Source organism: Trachypithecus francoisi, unplaced genomic scaffold (genome assembly GCF_009764315.1).
Source record: "Trachypithecus francoisi isolate TF-2019V2 unplaced genomic scaffold, Tfra_2.0 Contig01705, whole genome shotgun sequence".
NCBI lineage: Eukaryota > Metazoa > Chordata > Mammalia > Primates > Cercopithecidae > Trachypithecus > Trachypithecus francoisi.
This window is the reverse complement of record NW_022681450.1, coordinates 124,978-150,579: the sequence shown is the minus strand read 5'-3', so window position 1 is coordinate 150,579 and position 25,602 is coordinate 124,978. Positions and strand designations below refer to the sequence as shown.

Here is a 25,602-nt window from a genome sequence, read left to right as displayed (position 1 = left end):
AGAGGGCCAGGAAAAATTAGGTGATGAGGAAAGGGAAAGACAGCACTTATGTTTCAATTGCTTGGAAGTGAAGGAAATGAGGTTATAGCTTAGTACTTAGCAGAATTAATAAATGAAGGCTACTCAGGTTAGAAGAGATCTGACCCTCCTAGAGGGCAGAATAAAGGAACTGGGAACCAGAAAGAGTTAGAAGGTGAATGAACCTGTGGAGACCCTTGTATTGCTACATCTAATTCACTGGAGCCACCAGAGTGGGAAGGGTTGTTGGCCCCTAATGAAGAGGCTGGGAGGTCTTTTACTCATGAGATCATCTTCTCTCCCAGAGGAAGATAGGCACTTCCTCCCAGGGAAGTCAGAGCTGTGGTCTGTTGCTCCCAGATAGACTCACTTTGTTAGCAGGTATGCAAATGAATTTAGCTAATTCTCTGATCACTAGATCAAATATCTGTAGACTTAGAAATAGTTTTATGGCCTACGGCCGGGTGCAGTGGCTCACGCCTGTAATCCCAGCACTTTGGGAGGCCAAGGTGGGCGGATTGCCTGAGGTCAGGAGTTTGAAACCAGTCTGGCCAACATGGTGAAACCCCGTCTCTACTAAAAATACAAAAAAATTAGCTGGGCATGGTGGCATGCACCTGTAATCCCAGCTACTTGGGGAGGCTGAGGTGGGGGATTTCTTGAACCAGGAAAGTGGAGGTTGCAGCGAGCTGAGATAGTGCCACTGCACTCCAGCGTGGGTGACAGAGCGAGACTCCATTTCAAAAAGAAAAAAAAAGAAATAGTTTTACTCTGACTCCCCATTGAACAATTTGTTTATTCTGCCTGTAGAGAAAAACATTGTCTAAGGTAGTATCAACCATGAGGCAGCATGTTAATGTCTGATATATTATTTTTATTATAAAAACATAGAACAGTTTTCATACATAATTCAGACATGGTCTTAGCCAGGAAAAATTAAATAACACAGCATAGCATGGATGAGGGAAAGTATGCACAGTCCATATCAGGGTTAGAAAACCCTGAAAGAGGTACCTGAGTATAGAGAACTCCAAGCTAATCCTCTTGGAAAAAGCCTCTTAGGCCTAACATGAGATCAGGTAGGCAATATAGAATAAAACCTTTCTCTTAGCCCCAAAGAGATTCCATCTGTGTAGAAGACTGGGTGAGAAGTACTTTTACCTGTCTTCCTCCTGTCCTTCCTTTTTATTATAAGATACATTTATAGACCCATAGGAGAAAAGATAAATTTCAGAGGCTGTTAAAAAAGGCTAGGCCTAAGATACAATCTTCCTCCTCACAGCCCTGTTTCCTCAAGGGGCATCAGCACCAGTGCAGCTTTCTAGTTGTAAACAATGCCACCAGCATGAGTGATAGTGTCCCTGTAGGGTGTTCCCACTTCTCAAGGACCAAATACACCTTAGCAGAGGCCAAGGTTTCCTGAGAAAGTGAGTGGGGGCATACAGAAAATGCACAGGTGCAAACATGGAACAGAATGGTAGTTGATGATTGGTCTGAGGTGCCTAGAAACCGAGTGAAATCTAGCTCTAGCCATGAATGAAGAAAACCTTTTCTTATTTTCTATTTGGAACCTCTGACAAAAAAACCTTGAGAGGCTCCTGACCAAGGGACCTGAGGGATTTTGGTGGTTTCTTTCACCTAAGGCAATCGGATTGGCTTACATAGCTAAACTAAGTAAAAATAACCCTTTTCACATAAATAAGCAGTTACAAAAATTAAAATGGTGGAATGTCTCAGAGAAAAGGAGAAAAATCCCAATACCCCAAATTGTGTATTCTTTAACAATAATTTAAATAATCGCTGAAGGGCAGCTCTCTGATTCCTTTCCCAAGTTCCTAGCAGATTGTTTATCAGAAGCTGGTTCCCTCCTAAAGCTGTAACCCCTCCCTCTCAGCACTGCTTTGAATAGAGCCCATAAAGATATTAAAACATATCTGTGCTTTTGCATTTTCCATCAGGAATTGCCTTGGATTTTGGCAAGTGATTTTCCTAGTTGCTTCTAGTGGATTCTCTGAAGACAGGCTTGCCAGAAGGATTAGGTGGTATTCTAGCTAAGCACCAAGGTGCTTAGACCCTGATCCTACAGGTAGACAACCCTGACAGGTAGACATTCTTGACAGTGGACAAGGGTGTGGAATTTCACTATTGCTTATATATTTGATTTTCTTGTGTTTGGTGAGTTCACACAAGGCTTTGGAGAAATAGGAGAAGGCATTACTGACTTTCTCTCTCTCTTGTTTTCTGGCATATGTACTTAATGGAAAAGGATATAACCTCAGGGCTATGGCAGATTCGAATTAGAGTGATAGGACAGGACTGAGGTGGGAAGGAATGAGTGCTCTGAACAGGCAAGTTTCAAACAAGTCCAGGTGGGGAAAAGGGAAAGGGAGGGAAAGTTCTGGCCACTCTTTCCCAAAGTCAGCTTTGCCAAATTTCAATGACAAGAAAGTTGGGTTTCCTACAGACTCCCAATGTACCTTTTCATCTATTGACACTGAGGGAGGGGCTGTGACCAGGCAGTCTGGAGGTGCCTATTATGAAGGAAGAGTAGCAGGAAATTCTTTCTGTCTCCACCCCTCTACCGCTACAGGGGAAAGGAATCTCCTAGTGATGAGGGTGAGAGACTTGAAAGACATCAGCACTGCAGTGAGCAGGACAGGTTTCATTACTTCTTTTTCACTTCTGAATAAATTATTTCTGTGGCTGTTGCGGATGAGGAGGCTGAAGTTGGTTGTGTGGGTTGCTGGGCTTCAAAGTTCAGGGTAGAATAAGTAACTTCATTCATCTGAAAAGCACAAGTAATGATCAGTTAAGTCAGTGACACAGGGCAGGGCCTCACCTTGCCTGGTGTGATTCAGCACCACAAGCTGTTACCATTTTGAAATTTTAGCTCTGGAGAAGGGCTTTTGTTGTTACCCATTCTCTGCTTGCTGACCTCCTGATGAATGATCATTAGAAGAGAGAAATTATGGTATATATGCAATGGAATAGGATAATGCAGCAATGAGAACCAGTAAACCACAAATACATACAACAATATGGATGAGTCTCACAAAGCAATGTTGAAGAAGCCACATATAAGGATATGTTGTATTTCTCCTTTATGTAAGAACAAAACCAGGCAAAACTAATCTGGAGCATTAGAAGTCAGGATAGTGGTTACTCTTTGGAGGGAAGTGACTGGTAGAGTTTCTTTTTTTTTGAGACGGAGTCTTGTTCTGTCACCCAGGCTGGAGTGCAATGGCATGATCTCAGTTTGCTGCAAGCTCGACCTCCCAGGTTGAAGCGATTCTCTTGTCTCAGCCTCCCAAGTAGCTGGGATTATAGGCATCCACCACCATGCCCAGCTAATTTTTTATATTTTTAGTAGAGACAAGGTTTCACCATGTTGGCCAGGCTGGTTTAGAACTCCTGACTTCAAGTGATCCACCTGCCTTGGCCTCGCAGACTGCTGGGATTACAGGTGTGAGCCACTGTGCCTGGTTGGAAGGGTTTCTTTTTAAGGGGAGGTCCTGTAGTATTTCATGATTTGGATGCTGCTTACTCAGGTGTGTTCAACTTGTGAAAGTTCATACATTGTGAAAGTATAATTGTGATTTAGCATTTTTCAGTATGTGTGTTTGCTCTATAGAAAAGGTAAAATGAGGGGGCCGGGCGCGGTGGCTGAAGCCTGTAATCCCAGCACTTTGGGAGGCCGAGACGGGCGGATCATGAGGTCAGGAGGTCGAGACCATCCTGGCTAACACGGTGAAACCCCATCTCTACTAAAAAATACAAAAAACTAGCCGGGCGAGGTGGCGGGCACCTGTAGTCCCAGCTACTCGGGAGGCTGAGGCAGGAGAATGGCATAAACCCGGGAGGCGGAGCTTGCAGTGAGCTGAGATCCGGCCACTGCACTCCAGCCTGGGTGGCAGAGCAAGACTCCGTCTCAAAAAAAAAAAAAAAAAGAAAAGGTAAAATGAAAATGAAAAATACTTTTTTTGTTGTTTTTTTTGAGACGGAGTCTCTCTCTGTCGCCCGGGCTGGAGTGCAGTGGCGTGATCTCAGCTCACTGCAAGCTCCACCTCCTGGGTTCACACCATTCTCCTGCCTCAGCCTCCCGAGTAGCTGGGACTACAGGTGCCCACCACCACTCCTGGCTAATTTTTTGTATTTTTAGTAGAGACGGGGTTTCACCATGTTAGCCAGGATGGTTTGGATCTCCTGACCTTGTGATCTGCCTGCCTCGGCCTCCCAAAGTGCTGGAATTACAGGCGTGAGCCACCACGTCTGGCCATAAAATGGAAAATTCTATAAAATTATTATAAAAAACAGGATCTCAGATCTATTAAAATTGAAATTATCCTTTTGACAGTAAGAGCAGGATCATACTGAAGGTAGGGGAGTGAGAATGATTCAGTGCCTTCCTTTTGTAGGCCATTGTGCTGGGTGCTCTATGTAGGTTATCTTGTTTAATCCCTTCAACTTCTCTTTGAAGTAGGCAGAATGCCCATTTTACAGATGACAAAGCTGATGATCAAAGAGGTTAGGTTACTTGACAAGGGTCATAGAGCTACTAAGAGTTACATCCAGTATTCAGACACAGGATGGGAATAATTCCAAAATGCACATTCTTGCTGCAAAGTAGACTCATGGGAGTGATTACAAATATTTCTTTGTTGTTGCACCGAGAAACATTAACCCAAACTTGATGTTACATTGTGTCTTCAGGAATAACCAATTCTCTACAGAGTCATTTCCATGAGAAAATAAGCCTATGAAAACCGGATATGCTTACCTTGTTAGGTGGGTCGTTGGAGTGGTCCTGAGCTGGAAAAGCAAAAAAAGAGTTAGCAATCCATGCATGGAAATGCAAAGCTGACTTAAGGTGATTCTAGCTGAAGGGGGTGGCAGTTGGAGGGTGGGGAGATTAAGGATCAGTTAAGGAATTTGCTTCCCTCAGAGTGTATGGTCCAGCACGTTAGTACCAGAGAGGGGGCAGGAGTAGAGCCACAGGAGGCCACAATCCACTTATGAAGAGTTCTACCAGTTTACAAGGCCTTGATTTTTACCCAGATGTATTTCTCACCAACATGCTCCAGTGGCAAGGAGGGGCAGCACCCACAGCACCCACAAGACAAGGAAAGTCTCACCAAGGGAGAGTGCCCACATCCGTAATAGAGGCAGGAGGTGGAAGGAGTAAGGCTGAGGAAATGGCTCCTGGAAACACGGGATCTTCCTCAGGCCTGCCTGGCCAAGGCAGAGTGAGCCTCTTTCCTCAGATGTGTCTCAGGGGACTCCTGTGGCTAGGAAGGGTGGGAAGACCTATGCCACTTAGGGTTGGGAAATAGAGATCCTTTCTGTGACAATTCACAAGGGAGGGAGTGGTTTGGGAATCCAGGATTCCCTGCCAGGGGAGGGCACATGGTGGAACATACCAGTTCTCCCTGGGTAAGTGGCTTTACTTACTGTGGTTGGAGACTGAGGGTTTGTGCTCTGTGAGATCACGCTGGTCGCTTGCCCTAAATAAATATCAGACACTGTGACTGCTATTCCCAAGCACAGGATCTTTGTTCTTTGAGTTAGGAAGGACACTGTGAGCAGGTAATTCCTTGGAGTCCTTGACGTTCATACTGCCTTTCTTCTGAGGGCCTCATTCCTTAGTCTGACTACAGTCCCTTCTAGTGTTTAATCTTTTCCTGTTTGCTGGATGTTCACATTTCATTTCATTGTTTATCATCTGCTTCTGTGCCTACTTCTATCCTTAAAACCTTTCCCATTTTGTTTTCTGGGGTAGATACTTTTTTTTTTCTTCTCTGTCTATTGTTCAAGAGGACTTTGGTTGTTTTTGCTTTCTCTTAGGTTCTCTTCCTATGCTATTTCTCCCTCCTCTTCCTGCTGTGGTCAATGGAACATGTGACTTGCTTTCTCCTGCTGCTTCTTCCATTTTTTCATTTGTTTTCCTTCTTAGACCTTGCTTTCCCTGACTAGGGGACAGAGAAACATACTTGAGTCTCTTCTTCTAGATTAGATGGGGATTGGAATAGCCTTGTCTAGGAGATAATGGGAGATAGGGAGCACGAAGACCAGGGAAGAGGAAACCTGTGGGAATTAGTGCCAAGAAGCAGGAGTTTAGTGGGAGGAGAATGAGATCCAGGCCCAGAGACAGGCAAAGAAATTCTTTCCCTCTCCCAAGCATGGCAGTCAGCCTTGGAGGAAACAGAACAAGAGGAAAGGCCATCATACCTGCCAGTCTTCCTAAAATGCAGAAAACATGCCAGGGCTGCTACTATCAGAACAACCAGGGCCAGTACTCCAATCACAATGCCAGCAGTGGCCCCAGCTGTGAGGCCATTTTCTTGTGCTGGATCATTATCTGTCATGGAAAGAAAAAAGGAGAAGAAATGAAGGTGAAATTATTTTACAGTGGGGGCTGGGAAACAACTCTCAGAATGAAGTAGTTTCTAGTAGTTCCTTCAAGGAATACAGTTTCGTTGTAGGAAGGTTGCTGGAAAGTGATTAGCTAACTATATCCTTGCAATGTTTTTTTCAATCACCATGTTTCTTTTTTTCTTTTCTTTTTTTTTTTTTTTTTTTTTTTTTTTTGAGATGGAGTCTTGCTCTGTCACCCTGGCTGGAGTGCAGCTGGAGATCTTGGCTCACTGTAACCTCTGCCTCCCGGGTTCAAGCGATTCTCCTGCCTCAGCCTTCCAAGTAGCTGGGACTACAGGCATGTGCCACCAAGCCTGGCTAATTTTTGTATTTTTTAGTAGAGATGGGGTTTCACCATCTTGGCCAGGCTGGTCTTGAACTCCCGACCTTGTGATCCACCTGCCTCGGCCTCCCAAAGTGCTTGGATTATAGGCGTGAGCCACCACGCCCAGCCCCAATCACCATGTTTCTAGGTTGATGATCTCTCTTCTGTCAATTCCACCCTGGCCTTTCTACACTCAGACATTTTTAAGGCTTTGAAATGTGAGAAAGGCTGATTGCTATTTTGTATATGATTAGAACTTTCCACCTTTTTTGTGGTTGCATCTTTTTCTCAGTGTCTCTGTTGTGACAGTCAGTGCATTCTGAATTCACCACCTCTTTTGCATAGAGAACTGGCTTCCCACTGGCTCCCAGCAGGGGTATGAAAGCAAGCCCAGTTCTGTGTGACTGTTTTACTCTGAAGTGTGAATGGCTGGAGGACTCCCTGTCAGCCTTGCAGAAATGCTGTTAGAACTTCACTGCAGGCCAGGTGTCATGGCTCACGCCTATAATCCCAGCACTTTGGGAGGCTGAGGCGGGTGGATCACGAGGTCAGGAGTTCAAGACCAGCCTGGTCAAGATGGTGAAACCCCATCTCTACTAAAAATACAAAAATTCGCCAGGGGTGGTGGCAGGCGCCTGTAATCCCAGCTACTTAGGAAGCTGAGGCAGGAGAATCGCTTGAACCCGGGGGGTGAAGGTTGCAGTGAGCCAAGATCACACCACTGCACTCAAGCCTGGGTGACAGAGTGAGACTCTGTCTCAAAAAAAACAACAAAAAACAAACAAACAAACAAAAAAACTGCACTGCAATCTAAAACTTCCTTCCTCTCTTTCTCTTCCACAGGAATCAGATCTGCATCATGGTCTGAGGTTCCTCTCAATCTCGCCTCACTTTCCCTCACAGGCATTTCCCCAGTAAATTATCTCATATGTTTAATCTCATCTTCAGTGTATCTAGGTAGATGGAAACTAACATACCAGGCTTGAGACTTTGATTTAATTCCTTTTTTTCCCCTTTCCCATATTTGATCATAGCCATGTCCCGGTGGATTTCTTGTATAATGCTTCTCCCCCTATATATATAAAATAAATACACAAATAATACCTTTTGCATCTATTTCTTCTTCTTCTTCTTCTTCTTCTTCTTTTTTTTTTTTTTGAGGCAGGTTCTCACTCTATCACCTAGGCTGGAGTGCGGGGGCACAATCATGGCTCATTGTAGCCTTTTGGGATCAAGTGATCCTCCCACCTCAGTCTCCTCAATAGCTGGGACTACAAGCACATGCCACCACACCTGGCTAATTCTTTTTCTTTCTTTCTTTTTTTTTTTTGAGACCGAGTTTCACTCTTGTTGCCCAGGCTAGAGTGCAATGGCGTGATCTCGGCTCACTGCAACCTCTGCCTCCCAGGTTCAAGCGATTCTTCTGCCTCAGCCTCCTGAGTAGCTGGGATTACAGGCACGTGCCACTACGCCCAGCTAATTTTGTATTTTTAGTAGAGATGGGGTTTCTCCATGCTGGTTAGGCTGGTCTTGAACTCCCGACCTCAGGTGACCTGCCTGCCTCGGCCTCCCAAAGTGTTGGGATTACAGGCGTGAGCCACCATGCCCACCCACCTGGCTAATTTAGAAAAATAATTTTTGTAGAGATAGGATTCCACTATATTGCCCAGGCTGGTCTTGGACTCTTGGGCTCAAGAGATCCTCCAGCCTTGGTCTTCCAAGTGTTGGGATTACAGATGTGAGCCACTGTGTCCAGCCTATTTCTCCTTTATATCTGTTGCAACTATTTGGGGCTTAACCCTCACCAGTCAACTCAGGCTGGTGATTAATGCTATGTTAGCTACTTTTGTGGGGTACTTCCTGTGTGCCAGGCCCTATGCTGCTAAATGCTTTATGTGTGTCTCATTTGATCCATAAAATGATGCTGTCAGGTAGACATTATTTCCATTTTAAATATGAAAAAATGGAAGCTTAGAGTGGTGAAAAGCTTACCTAAAGTCAGATGGCTAGTGCGAGGTGGATCTGAGATTTGACTCTAGGACTACCTGATTTCAAGGCTAATGATAATAGCAGTAGTAATAGCAGCTAACATTTATGAAACATTTCTTCTGTGTGTGGTGTTTTGCTGAAGGTTTATTATTACATTAAATCTTTAAAATCATACTAAGGGGCCAGGCGTGGTGGCTCACACCTCTAATCCCAGCACTTTGGAAAACTGAGATGGGAGGATTACTTGAGCCCAGGAATTTGAGTCTAGCCTGGGTAACATGATGATATTCTGTCTCTCGGAAAACAAAAATAAAAATAAATTAGCCAGGTGTGATAGCATGTACTACTTAGGAGGCTAAGGTGGGAGAATTGCTTGAGCCCAGGAGGTTGAAGCTGCAGTGATCTGTGTTTGCACCACTGCACTCCAGTCTGGGTGACAGAGTGAGACCCTGTCTCAAAAACAAAACAAAAACCCAAAAGCCTTGCAATACTATGGAGCAGGCATTCTCAGTGCAATTTTCGGTTGAGGAATCCGAGGCTCAGAGTAGTTAAGAATCTTGTGCAAGAAAGAAATTTATAACTGTAGGCCAGGTACAGTGGTGCACGACTGTAATCCCAGCAATTTGGGAGGCTGAGGCAGGTGTATCACTTGAGCTCAGGAATTTGAGACCAGCTGGGCAAGATGGTGAAACCCTGTCTCTACAAAAAATTACACAAATTAGCTGGGGGTGGTGGTGTGTGTCTGTAGTTTCAGCTACCCAGGAGGCTGAGGCAGGAGGATTGCTTGAACCTGGGAGGTTAAGGCTGCGGTGAGCCACGATCAGCCTCGGTGACAGAGTGAAAACCTGTCTTAAACCAAAAAAAAAAAAAAAAAAAGGTTGTTCTTCAAAAAAGATCATTATAATTGACAACTTGTAACTAGATTGACTAAGAAAGAAAGAAGATTCATATTACTAAAGTCAGAAATGAAAGTGAAACATTACTACTAATTCTGCAGAAATAATAAGGATTATAAGAGGACTATGAGTAATTGAATGCCAACAGATTGGATTACCTGGATGAAATGAACAAATTCCTAGAAACACAAAACCTGCCATGATAGAATCATGAATAAATAGAAAATCCCAATAGACCTATAAGCAGTAATGAAAATGAGTCGATAAAAGCATTTGACAAAATTCAACATTCTTTCATGCTAAAAAACACTGAAACTAGGAATAGAAGGAAATTCTCAACATAATAAATGCTACACATGAAAACCCCCAGCTACCATCATAGTCAGTGATGAAAGATTGAAAACTTTTCCTTTTAGATCAAGAACAAGACAAGGATGCCTGCTTTTGCCACTTCTATTCAATGTAGTATTGGAAGACCTAGACAGAACAATTAGCCAAGAAAATAAAAGCATCTAGATTGGAAAGAAGTACAATTATACCTGTTTGCAGAATACACTAACTTATATATAGAAAACCCTAGAGATCCCACAAAAAAACTATTAGAATAATAAATTCAGCAAAGTGGCAGTATACAAAATCAACAAACAAAAATCAGTTGTATTTTTGTATACTAACAATGAACAATTCAAAGGAAAATTAAGAAAAAAATTATGTTTATAAGAGCTTTAAAAATACTTAGAAATAAACTTAACCAAAGAAGTGAAAGATTTGTACCCTGAAAATACAAAACATTGCCAAAAGAAATTAAATAAGACATAAATGGAAAAGACACCCCATTTTCATGGATTAGAAGACTTAATATTGTTAAGATGACAGTACTACCCAAAGTGATCTACAGATTCAGTGCAATCTCTATCAAAATTCCAGTAATATTTTTTGCAGAAATAGAAAAATTCATTCTAAAATTTATAGAGACTCTGAAGGGACCATGAATAGTCAAAGCAATCTTGAAAAAGAATAAAGTTGAAGGGCTCACACTTCCTGGTTTCAAAATTTTTTACAAAGTTATGGTAATCGTCACGCCCATAATCTTAGCACTTTGGGAGGTAGAGGCGGGTGTATTGCTTGAGCTCAGGAGTTTGAGACCAGCCTCGGCAACATGGTGAAACCCCATCTCTACAAAGAAAAGCAACAAAACTAAACAAAAAACCCCCAAACAACAACAACACAACAAACAAACAAAACCCAAAAGCTACAGTAATCAAAACAGTATGGTACTGGCAAAAAGAAATAGAAACCAGTGGAATAAAATATAGAGCCCAGAAAGAAATGTTTGCATACATAGCCAAATGGTTTTTGACAAGGGTGCCAAGTTCATTCAATGGGGAAAGGATAGTCTTTTCAACAAATGGCATTGAAGAAACTGGATATCCCTGCAAAAGAATGAAATTGAACCTTTATGTAACACCATATGTAAAAATTCAAAATGCATATAAGACCCGAATGTAAGATCTAAAACTATAAAGCCCTTGGAAGATAGAGTGAAAACTTTGGAACGTTGAATTTGGCAATGATTTCTTGGCTATGACACCAAAAGCATAGGCAATGAAAGAAGAAATAGAGAAATTGACCTTCATGAAAATTAAAAGCTTTTGTGCATCAAAGCACATTATCACGAAAGTGAGAAGACCTCTTATAGAATGGGAGAAAATATTTGAGAATCATGTATCTGATAAGAGATTAATATCCAAAATATATAAAGAACTACTGCAACTCAACAAAAAATCCCCAAACAACCTAATTAAAACATGGGCAAAGAACTTGAATAAACATTTCTCCAAAGAAGATAAATGGCCAATAAGCACATGAAAAGATGCTAAATATTGATAATCATTAGGGAAGTGCAAATCAAAACTCCAGTGATATACCACCTTACAACCATTAGGATGGCCCTTATAAAAAGCAAAACAAAACAAAACCAAAAAACAACAAATGTTTTTGAGGATGTAGAGAAATTGGAACTCTAGTGAATTACTGGTGGGAATGTGAAATGGTATAGCCACTGTGGAAAATGGTATGATGGTTCTTCAAAATTAACCAGAATTACCATTTGATCCAGCAGTTCCACTTCTGAGTATCTATTCAAAAGAACTGAAAGCAGGGATTTGAACAGATGTTTGTATACCCATGTGTGTAATAGCATTATTCATAATAGCCAAAAGATGGAAGCAGCCTAACTGTCCATAGATGGATGAATGGATAAGCAAAATGTGATATATCTATCTACACAGTGTAATAGTATTCAGTCTCCAAAAAGAATGAAATTCTGATACATTCTACAACATAGATGAAACTTGAAGACATTATGCTAAATGAAGTAAGCCAGACACAAAAGGACAAATATTGCGTGCTTCCATCTCTATGAGAGATACTTAGAATAGTTAAACACAGGGTGGGCACAGTGGCTCATTCCTGTAATCCCAGCACTTTGGGAGGCGGAGGCTGAGACCAGGAGATTGAGACCAGCCTGGGCAACACAGTGAAACCCCATCTCTAAAAAAAAATTTAAAAAATTAGCCAGGCATGGTGGTTCACACCTGTAGTCCCAGCTACTCTGGAGGCTGAAGTGGCAGGATTGCTTGAGCCCAGGGGATTGAGGCTGGAGTGAGCTTTGATCACAGCACAGCACTCCAGCCTGGGTGACAGATCAAGACCCTGTCTCAAAACAACAAAATAAACAAAAAAACCCAACCAACCAAAAAAAAAAAAAAACTAAAAACAAAAACCAAAAAACTAAGTATATTTGATTCAGAGCCTAAGCTCTTAACCACTTTGCAATTCTGTTTGCTATAATGGTCTCTTCATTGAGATTCTGCCTCCTGTGAGTTTTATCCATTTTGCACACCATTGGCAGAGTAATCCTCCAGGGACATATAGGAAGGGGTGAGGAGTCACTTACAGTTTACAGTGAGCATGATGGGGTCACTTCGGTTCTTACTGATTAGGTTGAAGACCTCACATGAATACTTCCCAGCATCCTCTCTCTTGACAGGGTTTATGCTGAGGGTGGTGTTGTCCTGGGACAGCTTCATCCTCTCCGAGGATGGGAGACTCTGGTCCTTGAAGAACCAACTGATGGAGATTCCAGTGTCATTTGTGGAGCAGGTCAGGTTCACAGAGTCCTTATCTTCTGTGACTGTGGTCTTGCTGGCTTTGATTTGGGGCTGTGCTAGCGGACTTAGTTCTGCGGATAAACAGAGTATCTGAGATAACCTCCTGAGAACAGGGTTGGGGCCTGGGGCCTGGGGCTATGTTCCTTTCCCTGAGACCTTAGCCAGCTCTCAGGTCCCACAGTGAGCTGTGCAAAGGTGACCAACCAGGGGATAGCCCTGACCTTCTGCAGAAGGTCAAGTGTCTTTGTTCAGGTGATGATCTGTAAGGAGAGGGCTGCACTTCCCTTCTGACCCCAGATTGTCTCAGAGTGACCCTCTGGGTATCTCTGTATCCCCACTTGGAATTCTCTTCTCAGCGTGCAGACCGAGCAACATCATCAGGTAGAATGTTTTGCCCACTGACTCTTTTTTTTTTTTTTTTTGAGACAGAGCCTTGCTCTGTCACCCAGGCTGGAGTGCAGTGGCATGATCTCGGCTCACTGCAAACTCCGCCTTTTGGGTTCACGCCATTCTCCTGCATAAGCCTCCCAAGTAGCTGGGACTACAGGCATCTGCCACCACACCCGGATAATTTTTCATGTTTTTAGTAGAGACCAGGTTTCACTGTGTCAGCCAGGATGGTCTTGATCTCCTGACCTTGTGATCCGCCCACCTCAGCCTCCCAAAGTGCTGGGGTTACAGGCATGAGCCACTGTGCCCTGCCTCCCACTGACTTTTGTGTGACCCTTTCCTGGAGCTTTCTGTGATCAGGCTTCCTTCCTGTGACTGTCACTTTACATAAAAAAGGGAAGGTAGTGTGTTTTTTCATTAAATAATTTTTTAGAGAATGAAGTTGGCCCATCCAGTCTTCACGACCTTAGTATCTGGAGAAGTTCCAATCCGAAGGATTTCTCACTGTAAAGAGGAGTTTTACTTCCTGGTCTGTGGAGAGAATATCACAGTGAAGGAGATTCCTAGAGAGTAGGCACAGTGTTAACAAAAGGCTGATATTCTTACCTTCTCTACAAATACACACTGTTTGGCATTGCCCATTCTCTCCAATGCAGAGCCCCTGTGGCTGAATCTCTGGATTTCTCCAAGTGTGGGTCACTTGCTGTGTTCTGTGCTATCCCACGTGCTGTGCCCATAGCCTCATACAGCTGGTGACTTCAGAGCCAGGACAAGCTAGGGAGGCAGCCTGACCCAGGAGAGGATCAGGTGTTGACTGCCTTTTTTTTTTTTGAGATGGAGTCTTGCTCTGTTGCCCAGGCTGGAGTGCAGTGGCCGAATCTCAGCTCACTGCAAGCTCTGCCTCTTGGGTTCACGCCATTCTCCTGCCTCAGCTTCCCGAGTAGCTGGGACTACAGGCACCCGCCACCTCGCCCGGCTAGTTTTTTTGTATTTTTTAGTAGAGACGGGGTTTCACCCTGTTAGCCAGGATGGTCTCGATCTCCTGACCTTGTGATCTGCCCGTCTCGGCCTCCCAAAGTGCTGGGATTACAGACTTGAGCCACCGTGCCCGGCCTTTTTTTTTTTTTTTTTTTTTTGAGACAGAGTCTCGGCCTTTTTTTTTTTTTTTTTTTTTTGAGACAGAGTCTCTCTCTGTTGTCCACGCTGGAGTGCAGTGGCGCCATCTCGGCTCATTGCAACCTCTGCCTCCCAGGTTCAAGTGATTCTTGTGCCTCAGCCTCCCTAGTGACTGGGATTACAGGCACGTACAACCATGCCTGGTTAATTTTTTTTTTATTACATTTTTAGTAGAGACGGAGTTTTGCCATGTTGGTCAGGCTGGTCTCGAACTCCTAATGTCAGGTGATCCTCCTACCTCGGCCTTCCGAAGTGCTGGGATTGCAGGCATGAGCCACCACACCCAGCCATTGACTGCCATTTTGATTTAGCTGGATTCATGACAGGCCACCTGGCCACCTTCCCCACACACCTGCGTCCTACCCAACATGGAGTCAGGGCAGAGCCAATCACCGGGCAAGCTGGGAGTAGAGCAGGGAGCAAAGTCTGAGCCGCTCATCGCTGATGAAGGGCATTTCCTTCTCTCATTTAGGGAAAGCTAATGTGAGCCTGTTTTAAAACCTCACATATTCCTTATATCTCATGGAGTAGGTAAAAGAAGGCCAAGAAGTTACAGAGAGGGACATGTCAGTGACAGAAGCAACTTGACCTTGAGGACCCTTTCTGCTTCCCCCTCTGTGAAGCCCCTCCTGCTACATGGGGCTTTCTGGGACTGAGAGAACCCCCTCCCCACATTCCAGGCTGGACCTAAGTTCAGCTGTGAGAAATCAGAAAAACAAAGGGAAGAGAGTTGGCAGAGATGAATTGAGAGGGTTCAGAGGAGAATTTGGACTTGTTTTGCCCGTTGGATACAGGCTGGAAAAGAAAATTTCTTCTCTGCTCCTATTTGAAAACCAGAGAGCTTGTACCCCAGAGCTTAGTGTCAATGCCCCAGGGATTACTTACCAGAGACTATGATTGTCTTGACTGTGGTCCTGTTGCGGCCAGTGACTGAGTTATTGGCGTGGCAGGTATAGGATCCGCTATTATTCACAGTGATGCTGGGGATAAACAGCTCTTGTGCGTTTTGCTGGAATGTTCCATTAATAAGCCAGGAATATTGTGCAGGTGGGTTAGAGGCCGCAGAGCAGGAGAGGTTGAGGTTTGCCCCTGGACGGTAATAGGTGTCTGAAGGGGAAATGGTGGGGGTGTCCGGGCCATCTGGAGCAAAGAAAATAAAGCCACAGGTGATGTCATCAGAGGGAAGGGGAAGCTCCTGGTCTGGAGAAGGGCCACAGTGTTCCTCTCTACCAAGTCACAACCCTGGAGTCCCAACCAAACCTCCGCTGTGTCCACTGAGTCTGGGTCTGAGACATTCACCTGTTTCTTCCATCACAGTCTGCAGACCCTGAGCCTCCCAGGACAGGAGCAGCCCCTCCCCTCCTATTCTTGGTCCAGGCTGGGACTGCCCAGGTTTGCTTGGGACAGGAAGTCATGGCCAGCCTGGGTGTCCAGAGTTAAGGGTCTGCGTCCTTAGACCTGAGAGGGACTGAGAGGCCCGGCCTCTGGGTGCGTGGATTTGGGCTGGCGGCCTGGGCCACAGAGGAACAGAAAATACTCACAGGTGACATTCAAGGTGACTGGGTCACTGCGGTTGGCACTCACTGGGTTCTGTGTTTCACACTCATAGGGTCCTGCGTCATTCCTTGTGACACTGAGTAGAGTGAGGGTCCTGTTGCCATTGGAGAGCTGCAGCCTGGGACTGACCGGGAGGCTCTGATTGTTTACCCACCACAGATAGGTTGTGTCTTGAGTCTCAGGTTCACAGGTTAAGGTCACAGCATCCTTGTCCTCCACGGGGTTGGAGTTGTTGATGGTGATGTAGGGCTTGGGCAGCTCCGCTGTACAGATAACAGAGAGAAGATTGCCGTGTGTGGCACCTTTGATTCCTCCACAGGCATTTTTCTTTTCTCTCTTTTTTTTTTGGAGACGGAGCCTCGCTCTGTTGCCCAGGCTGGAGTGCAGTGGCGTGATCTCGGCTCACCGCAACCTCCACCTCCTGGGTTCAAGCAATTCTCCTGCCTCAGCCTCCCAAGTAACTGGGATTACAGGCACATGCCACCATGCCCGACGGGCTTTCACCATGTTGCCCAGGCTGGTCTCGAACTCCTGAGCTCTGGCAATATGCCTGACTCGGCCTCCCAAAGTGCTGGGATTACAAGTGTGAACCACTGTGCCTGGCTGGGCATTTTTCTTTCTTTCTTTTTTTTTTGAGGCGGAGTCTCGCTTTGCTGCTGAGGCTGGGGTGCAGTGGCACGATCTCGGCTCACTGCAACCTCTTCCTCCCGGGTTCAAGTGATTCTTCTGCCTCAGCCTCCTGAGTAACTGGGTCTATAGGTGCATACCACCATGCCCGGCTAATTTTTTGTATTTTTGGTAGAGACGGGGTTTCACCGTTAGCCGGGATGGTCTCGATCTCTTGACCTCGTGATCTGCCCGCCTCGGCCTCCCAAAGTGCTGGGATTCTGGCCGGGCATTTTTCAGAGTTGGCATCTCCCCACCTCTCAGCCAACCTGAGTCTTTAAAAGCCCACGGCAAGTGTGTGTTTCACAAGACAGATGCACAATGATCTGAGGGCTCAGAGACCGTGAGGCCGCCTGCTTTGTGTGAGAGAAGCACAGACTTTCTCAAGTGTGAACTGAGCAGCAGTGTTGGGTTGTGGACAGACCCAGGACTGGGAGTCATAGCCCCCACCACTTCTGGTCTTTCCCAGACTGGCTGACGACTGCCTGGCCCACCTGTGGGTCCTCACCTGCAACGTGCAGGTGCTGGCTCCCTTCCAGCTTCACAGTCCTACTTTGCCCCACTAGGTGTGTTTTCTCTGCAGCTTCCCTGTCTAAGGACATCCTAGAGATGGGTAATGATGGGACTTCCCATTGTCCTTAAACCCTGAGGATACTGTGCAGCCTGGCCTGGGACTCTGCGTTTCAGCAGAAATAACACAGGGAACACCAGGGGCAAGCCTGAAAGTCAGCTCAGTGGTCAGGCAGTGGAACCACAAGGTGGGGCAGTTTTTCCCAGGTGTTTAATGATGACTGACTTGAGCCAGTGACTCCTAAAGATAGAGCAGAGTCCAAGGAATGATCTAGAAAAGAGTGAGGGTGACAGGCAGGAGCTGCCTGGATTTAACAGCATAACTATGTTCCTTGACTTTAGTTTTTAATGTCCCTTCTCCCCCTGAAAAGGGCAAGTGACAGCACTGTGGATCTTTTCTGAAATATGTGAGTTTTTTGCAAATGGAGAATAACTGACTAGTGGAATGGAAGGAGCATGAACTTGCTGAAAATCTGACCCTCATGGACTGTGTGTGTTTGGTAGATCTGGGATATAAATTTGAGAAGTTAGATTATTCCATTTGTAAAAATTGTTATTAATACTCTGGATCTAACACCAACTACTAAGAGGAATATTTCTCTAGAGAGCATGATAAACTCTTAAACCAAGCTCTGAAGTCCGGTAGGATCATGTTATGATCAAAGAAAGATGCTGAAGTCAGCTTGAAATCAGTGACTCCCTGGGTAGAAGGGACTCCTGGGTCCTGTTAGGAAGACAGAACTTGTCAGAAAGGATATCTGAGGGTTCTCAATTGCATTAAGAGAGAAACGATGCCGTATGAGGAGAAGTGATGTATGTTATGTCAGTAAATTTAGAAAGAGTTCTATGTTACAAATTCCTGTGGGAATTCAGGTAAAAAGAAGAGGAACCCAAAACAGTCATGTGAAATACTTTCCTTCTTTTCTCTCAACCTCAGGAAACACAACTAGAGATTGACCAAATTCATCCAAATTGGGCAGAGTCTAAGTGAGACACTAGTGGCTAATGCATCTCCCTGTACGAGAGATCCCACCTTATGACAATGGTGTCATCATGAGGACACAGATATATGTGGAATGGGCAGCAAACCCATCAGACAGCACCTGCCTGGACAGCTCCACCTGGGGAAGGTCCCAGGAACCAGTAGAAGATGTGAGCCCACAGCAGGACAGGGATGGAGTTGGGAGTCAAATGGGTGAAATGAGCCCATGGGCTTTGGGGACTGCAGACTTGTCCTTCTGCCTCTGATCCCCTGGTGAGTCAGTGTAGAGAGTGCACGGAGGAGTCGCTCGTCCCTGTCCTGTGGCCTGTCCCGGGACTCATGTTGGCCTCACTGAGGGAAAGAGCCCTGGATGGGAACACAGTGGAAGCTCGTTCTCCTGGTGAGCTGGGGACAGTGTCTCGTGGTGGACCTGGCAGGGGCGGCTGCTCCGGGTTGATTTCTGTGCCTTTCCTACTGCCTGGGAGGTGGGCCTGGCCACAGTGTGAGCAGGAAGGGAACAGGACAGTCAGCCTTGTAAGAGGGAGTGTCTGAGAAAGGCCTAAGGGTGGAGGAAACTGTGCAGTTCAGCTGGGATAAAAGGAGAGGAAAATGAGGACATGGAGGAGCAGAGAGAGAGTCAGAGATGCCCATGATAGTGAGCAGTGGGGGCTACAGTGACCTCAGAGACCCCAGCAACCAGGAGCCTCTGGTGTCCCAGAACCAAGACCAGGGAGCCTGAAAACCTTCCCACAGCCGAACAGCCCCAGAGAGTCACATGAAATGTGGTACTTGGGGTGGCTTTAGGGGCAGACAGTCAGGATGGAACATGGGTCTCAGTCCCTGGAAGGATGGGGAGCTGGCATGGCAAGAACCTCCCAGGATTCTGCAACCAGATCCAATCTCTAAAGAGGTGATGGATCATTCAATCATTCATTCATTCATAAGAGAACTACTGAGCGAGTGTGTGTTTCTTGTTGGGCCCTGGCTGGTACAAAGTGTGAATGGGGAGAGAAAGCAAAGTCCTTTCCTTTATCCTCCTGTGGGAGTGACACCAACACATCAGGAAACACAGGATTTCAAGTCCAGGGAGCAGAGGTGTGGGTCTGAGGGGATAGGCCTGAACTTTTTTTTTTCTTTTTTTGAGATAGAGTCTCGGCTGGGCACGGTGGCTGACACCTGTAATCCCAGCACTTTGGGAGGCTGAGGTGGGTGAATCACGAGGTCAGGAGATCCAGACCATCCTGGCTAACACAGTGAAACCCTGTCTTTACTAATAAAATACAAAAATATTAGGCGGGCGCGGTGGCCCGCGTCTATAGTCCCAGCTACTCTGGAGGTTGAGGTAGGAGAATGGTGTGAAACTGGGAGGCGGAGCTTGCAGTGAGCTGAGGTTGCGCCACTATACTCCAGCCGGGGTGACAGAGCGAGACTCCGTCTCAAAAAAAAAAAAAAAAAAAAGAGATAGAGTCTTGCTCTGTCTCCCAGGCTGGAGCACAGTGGCATGATCTTGGCTCACTGCAACCTCTGCCTCCTGGGTTCACGCGATTCTCCCACCTTAGCCTCCCAAGTAGCTGGGATTACAGGCATGCACCACCATGCCCGGCTAATATTTTTTTGTATTTTTAGTAGAGATGGGGTTTCACCATGTTGGCCAGGCTGGTCTTGAACTCCTGACCTCAAGTGATCTGCCCATCTTGGCATCCCAAAGTGCTGGGATTACAGGTGTGAGCCCCCACGGCTGGCCCAGGCCTGAACATTTCTGACACTGACTCTAATTGTTGAATAAGTTCCAGAATAAAACTTGGTTAATTCTCCGTTTGATCTCACTCCCCAGACCAGGATCTCCCCTCTGGGCTGCAGATGCCTAAGAAGAAAGGAACTGAACCATCTCTGGTATTGGGGTCCACAGATGCCAAATAAGGCCCCTGGAGTAGAGGAGAAGTTGAGGCTGTGGTTGAAGACACATCTCCTGTAACTGATTTGCCAGTTATGGTCTGTGTGACCTTGATATAGTGACTGTATTTATTGCCATGTGGCTCAGTTTCCCCTCAGACCTCAGAAAAACAGTATAAATGGTTAAAGGTTTTGGCTTGTCTTGTGTCTGTGAATTAACGTTAAAATATTTGTAATTATTTGACCTCAGCTCGGCATAGGGGAGCTGCCCAAATAAACAATCTTTTTTTTTTTTTTTTTTTTTTGAGACAGAGTCTCGATCTGTCACCCAGGCTAGGGTGCAGTGGTGTGATCTCAGCTCACTGCAACCTCCGCCTCCCAGGTTCAAGCGATTCTCCTGCCTCAGCCTCCTGAGTAGCTGGGATTACAGGCATGCGCCACCACGCCCGGCTAATTTTTTTGTATTTTTAGTAGAGATGGGGTTTCACCATGTTGGTCAGGCTGGTCTTGAACTCCTGACCTCATAGTCCGTTCGCCTCGGCCTCCCAAAGTGCTGGGATTACAGGCGTGAGCCACTGCGCCCGGCCACAGCATCTATTATTGTTGGATTCTGTGAGAGTGCCTCTCAGCCTGATCCCTGGTGGACAAGGAGCTTTCAGGAGCATCCTGTCTCCTCTGTTCCTCCTCCTGGGGATGCTGCACTTCCTATGGCATCTCCTAAGCCCCCAGGGCAGTCGGCTGATGGCCTGGGGAGCTTGTGCATCTGTCCTCTCCAGGCCAAGACTAAGGTGAAGGATGAGGCTCTGTCCTTGCCCAATTGAGGCTCTAATGCCTGAACCCTGGCTGGTTACTAGCTCCAGGAGCCACAGCTCTTGGATAACTCAAATTCTTGTTCCCAGTCAGCCCGGCCCAGGAGGCCACAATCTAGCACTGGCCCAGGCTTCTCAGGGTCACCAGGAGTCGAGAACCTTGGGATAGTGTTTTGGAGCAGAGGATTCCCAGGGCTGAGCTTGTCTGTGAGGATCCCAGAAAGCCCCTCAGGCCAGACCCTGACTGAGTCCTACTGGGTCTTTCTTAGGGACATGTTCACCAGGAGGGTCCCAGGGGGCTCCCCTCGATAAGTTACCCACATCAGACTGTCCTTCCTCTGAAGCAAGTGTCTGCAGAATCAGGACTCCTGAGTAAGAAATTTGATATTTTGGTGTCTATCCCTTAGTGTGTGTCCTGCACTAAATGCTCAAACCTTAACGTGGGGTGTAATGCAGAGGGGGACACAGGCACAACCCAGGCCTGACAATCCCGTGTATGTGAAGTAGAACTAACACCCTATCACCCAGAGGTCATGGGGAATCACTCACGATATACCCGGAACTGGCCAGTTGCTTCTTCATTCACAAGATCTTCCTTTATGGCTTGTAGGGTGTAGGATCCTGTGTCATTCTGGGTGACGTTCTGGATCAGCAGGGATGCATTGGAGTATATTGTCTCTCGACCGCTGTGTGCGGGCCCTGGGGTAGTTTGTTGAGTTCTCGTTACATATGCTACAATTAGACGTTTGGCATCTACTCTTTCCCCTTTGTACCAGCTGAAGCCAAAAATATTCTGGGGCAGATTGTGGGCAAGTAGAAGAACCTCCTTCCCCTCTGCGACATTGAACGGCCTGGATTCAATAGTGAGCTGGGCAGTGGTGGGCGGGTTCCAGAAGGTTAGAAGTGAGGCTAGGAGAGAGGAGAGAGCATCGGTCAATATTGGGACCTATGCATTAGGGTGGAAAAACGGGGCCCTGGGTCCTGAGCAGGTCTCTTCACCCCTCCACCTTGGAGTGTGTGTGTCCTACTGGGTCAAGGACAGCAGTGTGACTCCCATTCCCTTAGTGCCTCTGACCTTGTCATTTCCCTGGAATGCTCTTCCCCAGGGATCTGCATGGCTCCCTCCCCACTGCCCTCAGATCCTGCTTACATCAGGGTGTTCTTGGGAGATCCTTTCCCTGACATCTCCCCTAGAGACCCTGGATCTTCTCTTTCTGACCTTTTTGTGCTCTGTTCCCTCCAGGGCTCTTGTCTACCCCTGACCTCACATTCTAGATCTCTTTGCGTGTCTGTCTTCCCCACTCATGAGAGCGTGAGCTCTGTGACGGCAGGGATTTGTGTGATGTTGGCTGCACCCCAGTGCCTGGGACAGGCTGCAGACTCCTGTGGATGAGCTCCTGAGCATTCCCAGGGCCCTTCACGTCCTGGGGTTTATTTGCCAATATCTGAGGTTGCTGGCTCAGGGCTCTGTTTAATGCCCCTTTTAAAATGTTTTCCTTAATTGTCACGCTGACTTAAATTGTGATTATTGTCATCAGTTTTTGAAATTTATTGCTCATTGATGATTCACTTGGAAAAGGTAAAAAATGGGAGATTGTTTCTTCACTAACAGTTTCAGATCACTGAGACTTTCCTTTTATGATCTCTATCCCTCTTTCATGGCCTCTCTTCTATTTGGCTCCAAGAGAAGCCCTCTCTCGCCTCATAGAGCCCCATCCTCCCCAGGGGACCCTAGCCATTCTCTGTGCACCCTCCTTCCGCCCCTTCCCAGGGAGTCCTCCCCTCACCTGTGAGCAGAAGCCCCTGCCAGGGGACACGCACTCTGTGAAGTGGGGTTGAGAGGTGCCCCATGGTGTCTGCTACTGGCCCTGTCTTCACCTGTGGAGGAGAGCTTGGGCTCCAGGAACGCTTCGTGCAGGGCTGCTGTGACTGTCAGCTCTGCTGTTTTCTACCCTCTCTGCTGAGCCTCCTCCCTGGGGCCCGGAGCTTTGTCTGATGATGTGTGCTGGGGCGGGGTTTGCCCAGGAGGCTCTGTTTCTTCTCCTCTCGTTCCTGCCCCTTTGACCTTACTTTCTCTTTCCTTTCTGTCTACATTTTGGCTTCCCAGACCACACTTTGAGAATCAAGGCTGACGGGACCTCTGTCCTCATCAAGGGAGGAGGATCCCCCCTCTCCAGCACTGACCTCTATTGTGTCCTGGCTATGGGTCTGTCAGCAGCACACAGAAAACCCTGGCATATCCAAATGTGGTAATTATTTTCTTTGCGACACAGTGAGCTTCCAGGTCTCCCCATGCTCTCCAGTGCTCTGGGAAGGTAGGAAGACACCCAGCAGGAAGGTGACAGAGGTGGCTCTGGGGGATGGAAAGGGGCTCACAGGGGTATGACTGGGGAGGGACCAGCCTTCTGTCTCTAGTGTCACCAGCCTGGCCTCTGACCCAGGGACAGAGACCCAGGCCCAGGGGTCTCAGGTGGAGCTGCAGCTCCTGGATATGGAGGGGGAGGTATCCTGTGGGTCCTGGGAAGAGAGGACTGTGATGACTCTGAGTGGCTCTGGGCTCTACTGTCCTTGGGGAAGGCTTCAAGGGGACCCTCCCTCTCTGTGTCTGTTGGCTGAGCTGAGGCTCAGGGCCTGTCCATGTTCTCCCTGACCATCCTGGGTACTCTCTGTCCTCTGCGAGGCTGGTTGTCTTGTGGTCACCGCACCTTCCCCATGGGTGGTACCAGGAGGGAATGGGGAGCTGCACAGGGACCCCTCATAGAACAGGGTCCTCAGAGGACCCAGGAAGGGACAGAGCAGGTACATGGGAGGGCCAGGAAGGGTGTTTTGGAGCAAGGGATGGAAAGTGGGCTCTACCTTCACCTCCTTAGCAAAGCCTGGCTCATGACCAGGGGAATCTGTTTCCTGAGTTTTGTCTGTGTGCAATGTCTCCCCCTGGAGGGCAAGATGAGACCTGCAGCCTTGTCAAGGGCCACCCCAGGGAGGCTGACCAGGGTCCACATGATGTGAGCTGGCCCTGACCTGTGGGCAGACGTGGGCTCTGACCTCCAGGCTTCAAGGTCAACTCACCCCAGGTCCTGTTCATTAAGGGTCCGCAGGCTGTCCAGCTCCATGCAGTGCAGGATGAACCCAGGGAGAGGACGTGAGTTGTCCAGAGGACTTCTGTCAAGATTTGAGAGAACTGTCCACCAGGGGGATGGGCTGCCTCAGAAGGAGCCATCTGTCCCAGAGGTTTGAAAAACAAAAACAAAAACAAAACAAAACCAAACAAAAAAACAAAGGCCTAGTGAGGTGTCTTTGGGGGCTTGAGAATGAAATCTTGTCACGTGTGGCAACATGAATGGAACTGGGCTAGGAACAGAAAGTTAAACACCACATGTTCTTACTAATATATGGAACCTAAAACCAGTTGATCTCATGGAAGGAAAAGGTAGAACAGAGGATACCAGAGGCTGGGAAGGGTAGAGGAAGGGAGGGACAGGGAAAGATGTATTAAAGGATATAAAATTACAGCTAGATAGGCCAGGCACGGTGCCTCATGCCTGTAATCCCAGAACTTTAGGAGGCCGAGGCAGGTGGATCATGAGGTCAAGAGATAGAGACCATCCTGGCCAACATGGTGAAACCCCGTTTGTACTAAAAATACAAAAAATTAGCCAGGCGTGGTGGCAGGCGCCTGTAATCCCAGCTACTTGGGAGGCTGAGGCAGGAGAATCATTTGAACCTAGGAGGCAGAGGTTGCAGTGAGCCGAGAGTGCGCTGTTGCATTCCAGCCTGGCGACAGAGTGAGACTTTGTCTTAAAAAAAAAAAAAAAACAAAAACACACAGCTAGATAGGAGGAGGAATAAGTTCTAATGTTCTATACCACTGTAGGATGACTATGGTGTTTTTTCGTTTTTTTTTTTGAGACAGGGTCTGGAGTACACTGCAGCCTCAATCCCCTGCAATCAAGTGATACTCCTGCCTCAGTCTCCCATGTAGCTGGAACTATAGGTGCACGCCACCACGTCTGGCTAATTTTTTGTTTTATTTTTCAATTTTTTTTTTTTTTTTTAAATAAAGAGACGGGATCTCACTATGTTGCCAAGGCTGGCCTTGAACTCCTGAGCTCAAGTGATCCTCCCACGTAGGCCTCCCAAAGTGCTAGGATTACAGGCATGAGCCACCATGCCCAGCCAAGTGTTTTGATTTTTTTGTAGAGACTGATCTCATTATGTTGGTCAGGCTGGTCTCGAACTCCTGGGCTCAAGCAGTCCTCCCGTCTTGGCCTTCCAAAGTGCTGAGATTATAGGTGTGACCCACCACAACCGGCCTGACTATAGTTAACAAAAATATATAGTTCCAAGTAGCTAGAAAGAGGATATTGAATGTTCCCAACACAAAGAAATGCTAAATGTTTGAGATGATGAATATGCTAATCACCCTGACCTGATCGCTATACCTTATATGTATCACTTCGCTATGGACCCATAAATATGTACAATGATTAGGTGTCAATTAAAAAAATACAATTAAAAAAGTCATTTAGAGCTAAATCATGATGTGAAATGTTGTTTTCTTACCTCTCATCTCATGACAAACAACACTTGGCAATGGCAAAACATCCTCAGGAGCTGTGGCTGTGTGCTTTAGCGCACAGACCAGTTTGTTTGTGAGAATGTGTCACCTAATGCGAGTGAACCTACATGAGATCATCACCCTTCCTGGGGAACCTCAGAGAAGGTCTGAGAACCGCTAGCTCAGTTG

The 25,602-nt window shown here is 46.6% G+C and overlaps 1 protein-coding gene across 10 annotated transcripts; it reads right to left on the bottom strand.

Moving 5' to 3' along the window:
- Positions 1 to 874: 874 nt before the first annotated feature.
- On the bottom strand, positions 875 to 22,840 carry CEACAM1 (CEA cell adhesion molecule 1). Of its 10 annotated transcripts, none has more exons than XM_033197448.1 (10): positions 22,643 to 22,840; positions 21,405 to 21,764; positions 15,920 to 16,198; positions 15,260 to 15,518; positions 8,961 to 9,036; positions 8,560 to 8,572; positions 6,244 to 6,373; positions 5,467 to 5,519; positions 4,796 to 4,827; positions 875 to 2,803 (listed from the first exon to the last, which is right to left on the bottom strand). In XM_033197448.1, the coding sequence occupies exons 1-10, from the start codon at positions 22,704 to 22,706 to the stop codon at positions 2,684 to 2,686; spliced, it is 1,386 nt and encodes a 461-aa protein (XP_033053339.1). In that variant the 5' UTR covers positions 22,707 to 22,840; the 3' UTR covers positions 875 to 2,683. The 10 variants fall into 10 exon arrangements, 6 of the variants coding, with proteins under 6 accessions (XP_033053339.1, XP_033053302.1, XP_033053314.1 ...); XR_004433918.1 differs by lacking the exons at positions 8,560 to 8,572; positions 8,961 to 9,036 and adding exons at positions 5,151 to 5,303; positions 12,599 to 12,883 and having other exon boundaries at positions 2,697 to 2,803; positions 15,264 to 15,518; XR_004433896.1 differs by lacking the exons at positions 8,560 to 8,572; positions 8,961 to 9,036 and adding exons at positions 5,151 to 5,322; positions 12,599 to 12,883 and having other exon boundaries at positions 2,698 to 2,803; positions 15,264 to 15,518.
- Positions 22,841 to 25,602: the final 2,762 nt, after the last annotated feature.

Bases quoted from the DNA above. Each gene is read 5' to 3' on its own strand.
- CEACAM1 (XM_033197411.1), bottom strand. From the start codon at position 22,706: ATGGGGCACCTCTCAACCCCACTTCACAGAGTGCGTGTCCCCTGGCAG. The intron at 6,374-12,598 runs GTAAGTGACTCC...TTTCCATGACAG, and splicing joins CATCATGCTCACTGTAAACT to ATAATGATCCAGCACAAGAA. The intron at 2,804-4,795 runs GTAAGCATATCC...TGTGCTTTTCAG, and splicing joins CCAACGACCCACCTAACAAG to ATGAATGAAGTTACTTATTC.